We start from the raw sequence: 2,500 nt of genomic DNA on the forward strand, positions 1-2,500 counted from the left end.
ATTGGAGATGGTGCCATCATGAAAATACAAAAAATTCAAAAACAAAAACAACAACAACAACAACAACAACAACAACAACAACAACAACAACAACAACAACAACAACAACAACAACAACAACAACAACAACAACAACAACGTACTGAAAGCGAGCGGGCCCAGTGTGGTCAGCTGCTGTTCTGGTGAGGTGCCTGGAGAGAAGCCAGCCACGGGCGACTGTCTCTTCCAGCGCGAGATGAGCGCCACCTCGCGTCTCCTCCTTCGCGCGGGACAAGCGGCGCTGTCACACAATGTGCCAGCCACGGTATCCAGACAGATGTTTGTATTACAATGAATGAAAACCTAGGAACACAGGAGAGGTTTAAAAGTAGAAATGAATGGCCACTGAAATTTTGGTACTAACAATCATCATCGCAGAACTCGCAGTCGCGACATAGGCAGAGAACTCAAACAAGCTAGCAACTATTTCTAATAGGTGTGCAAAACTCGACCGGGATGTTACGTAAGGATACGTTAGGATGACTGCGTACGTATATACACATTATCTGACGGCTCGTATTATAGAGTTGAGGGTGAAAGAGAGAGAGAAGAGAGAGAGAGAGAGAGAGAGAGAGAGTGCATTATGTTGGGTGATTCTGTCTGACAAGGATCATTGCAGTCATGTACATAATACTTATAATATAATATGCTATTAACACCAATAACATGATCTTCTCGGCACCCTACTTCCAGGCAGTAGAGCCAGTTGACAGCCCTCTGCCGCCTTGTCACCATCATCATCTTTGCACCGCGCATCTCACTAGCTGTGCCAGCTCGGTTGTACCGTTTTATCACCTTTATCACCTTTCTTAGCACCGCGATCCTTACTGGCTATGGTACTGAATCGGATATGAGTTGATAGCGCCCCTAGCGCTTTCTGTTATCCTTGTCCCGCCATACTGGGCTTTAAATAGTGGGTTATTTTTCTTGATGTTCATATCACCTGATGAGTGCCTGAGCTGGCATGAAACTTTAAGTTGTGACTGATCAGGCCATCTGTTGTTCTGACTAGTGTATTATTTAAATTGAATAATACTTACGAATGGTTGAGGATTGCCGGCAACGATGAACTGGAAAGCATTGAATTCAAAGTTGAAGTCAGTCAAACCCAAAGCTGCTCCAATACTGGCCTGAGCTCTTTCTTCTCCGGGACAGCTGCAGGTAGAGAGCAACACAGCATAAATATGCAGAGGAACTCACTTTTTAAATAGCACGCACCCTGATAGGACAATACTCTTTAGGACACCACAACATACGGGCAGAGTGCATTAGGTGAGTTCGGCGTAGGCTAACCTGTGTCATGTGACCGCTGTGGTGCCAGATGAACTGTAGGATAAGTGCTTATCCTACAGCACTCAATAGTAAAATCAGTACTGTAAATATACAAATTTTCGGCAGCTATTTAATTTCTGCTATATTCGGCACCGACCCAAAACGCCTAAATTAAAACGCCGATGAAATTTTTCACCGCACCTGTCGCACTATACCATGCCCTCTACCCCACGCCGAAAATAAATCGCCGCCGAAATGTCAAAAATCGTGAAGTGCCGAAATTTCGCTGCGCCGAAATTTTGTATATTTACAGTAAGTGCTTATCCGGTGCACTCAATAGTAAAATTAGTATCTTCAGATGTTGCCCTTGGCTCGGGACTTCATTAGGGTGAGTGCAGTGTACCAAAGTGGTGGGTGGTGGTCGTGATCTTTTAAGAGATCCTTTTTTCTTTTTCTTTTTTTTTACCTCGAATGGCTCTTTACAATCTGTATCACAATATGTGGGTTCAGCAATAAAAGAATGACAGCATCTTTTAAGAGATGATGAATTGACAACTGTGGAGCCACCGACCATTGCAGGCCATTGCGCTGTGTTTTGGACGTGATGCCGAGACATCAGACCCCGTCACCACGTCCACGATTCATACCTGCGATGCTGCACCGCTGCTTTGCATGTCAAGATTGGAAGCTGTGGCCTTAGTAAAAAAAAGACCTTAGGTCGGCGGAGCCATCAATGCCGCGTTTCGGTGCAGCCCCTCCTCGGTAGTTGTCACGTTTGTCCTAGTCTCAGTACCATTGTCTCAGAACCATTGTCTTTCTGTATTGTTTTCGAGCTGGGATTGTGAACATAGTAAAAAAAACAACAACAACAACAACTACAACAAGTGCTTACTCGTTGTCGATCACCGTCACGATGTTGCCCAGGTCGTTGGGGTTTGCCGATGGCGAGGCATAGCACTCGTCAGCGTACACATCCAGGTTACTCAGGGCACTGGAAACGCGGACCTGCAAGTAGACGGGCTGGCCTGCAGAATACATCCGCAGGCACAGGGTCAACACAGAACACACAGGTAAACCAATGGCTATGACCTTGGTCGACTCTATGAGTCCCTCTTTCCAACGACTCGTCGACTGTATGAGTCCCTCTTTCCAACGACTGGTCGACTGTATGAGTCCCTCTTTCCAACGA

At 45.8% G+C, this 2,500-nt stretch overlaps 2 protein-coding genes across 3 annotated transcripts in view; one reads left to right on the plus strand and one right to left on the minus strand.

Annotated features, from left to right (window-relative positions):
* The window catches only part of LOC135829620 (macrophage mannose receptor 1-like), a 40,452-nt gene that overhangs the window by 10,148 nt on the left and 27,804 nt on the right, over positions 1-2,500 (plus strand). The window lies entirely within an intron of this gene.
* Positions 1-2,500, minus strand: part of LOC135829542 (uncharacterized) — a 9,459-nt gene that overhangs the window by 1,633 nt on the left and 5,326 nt on the right. The window contains exons 7-9 of the mRNA XM_065341938.1: positions 2,204-2,336; positions 1,080-1,194; positions 144-342 (exon numbers count right to left, since the gene is read on the minus strand). Of these exons, the coding sequence (XP_065198010.1) occupies positions 144-342; positions 1,080-1,194; positions 2,204-2,336 (447 nt within the window). The remainder of the gene's footprint in view (positions 1-143; positions 343-1,079; positions 1,195-2,203; positions 2,337-2,500) is intronic.

This window comes from Sycon ciliatum, chromosome 13 (genome assembly GCF_964019385.1).
Source record: "Sycon ciliatum chromosome 13, ocSycCili1.1, whole genome shotgun sequence".
Classification (NCBI taxonomy): Eukaryota; Metazoa; Porifera; class Calcarea; order Leucosolenida; family Sycettidae; genus Sycon; species Sycon ciliatum.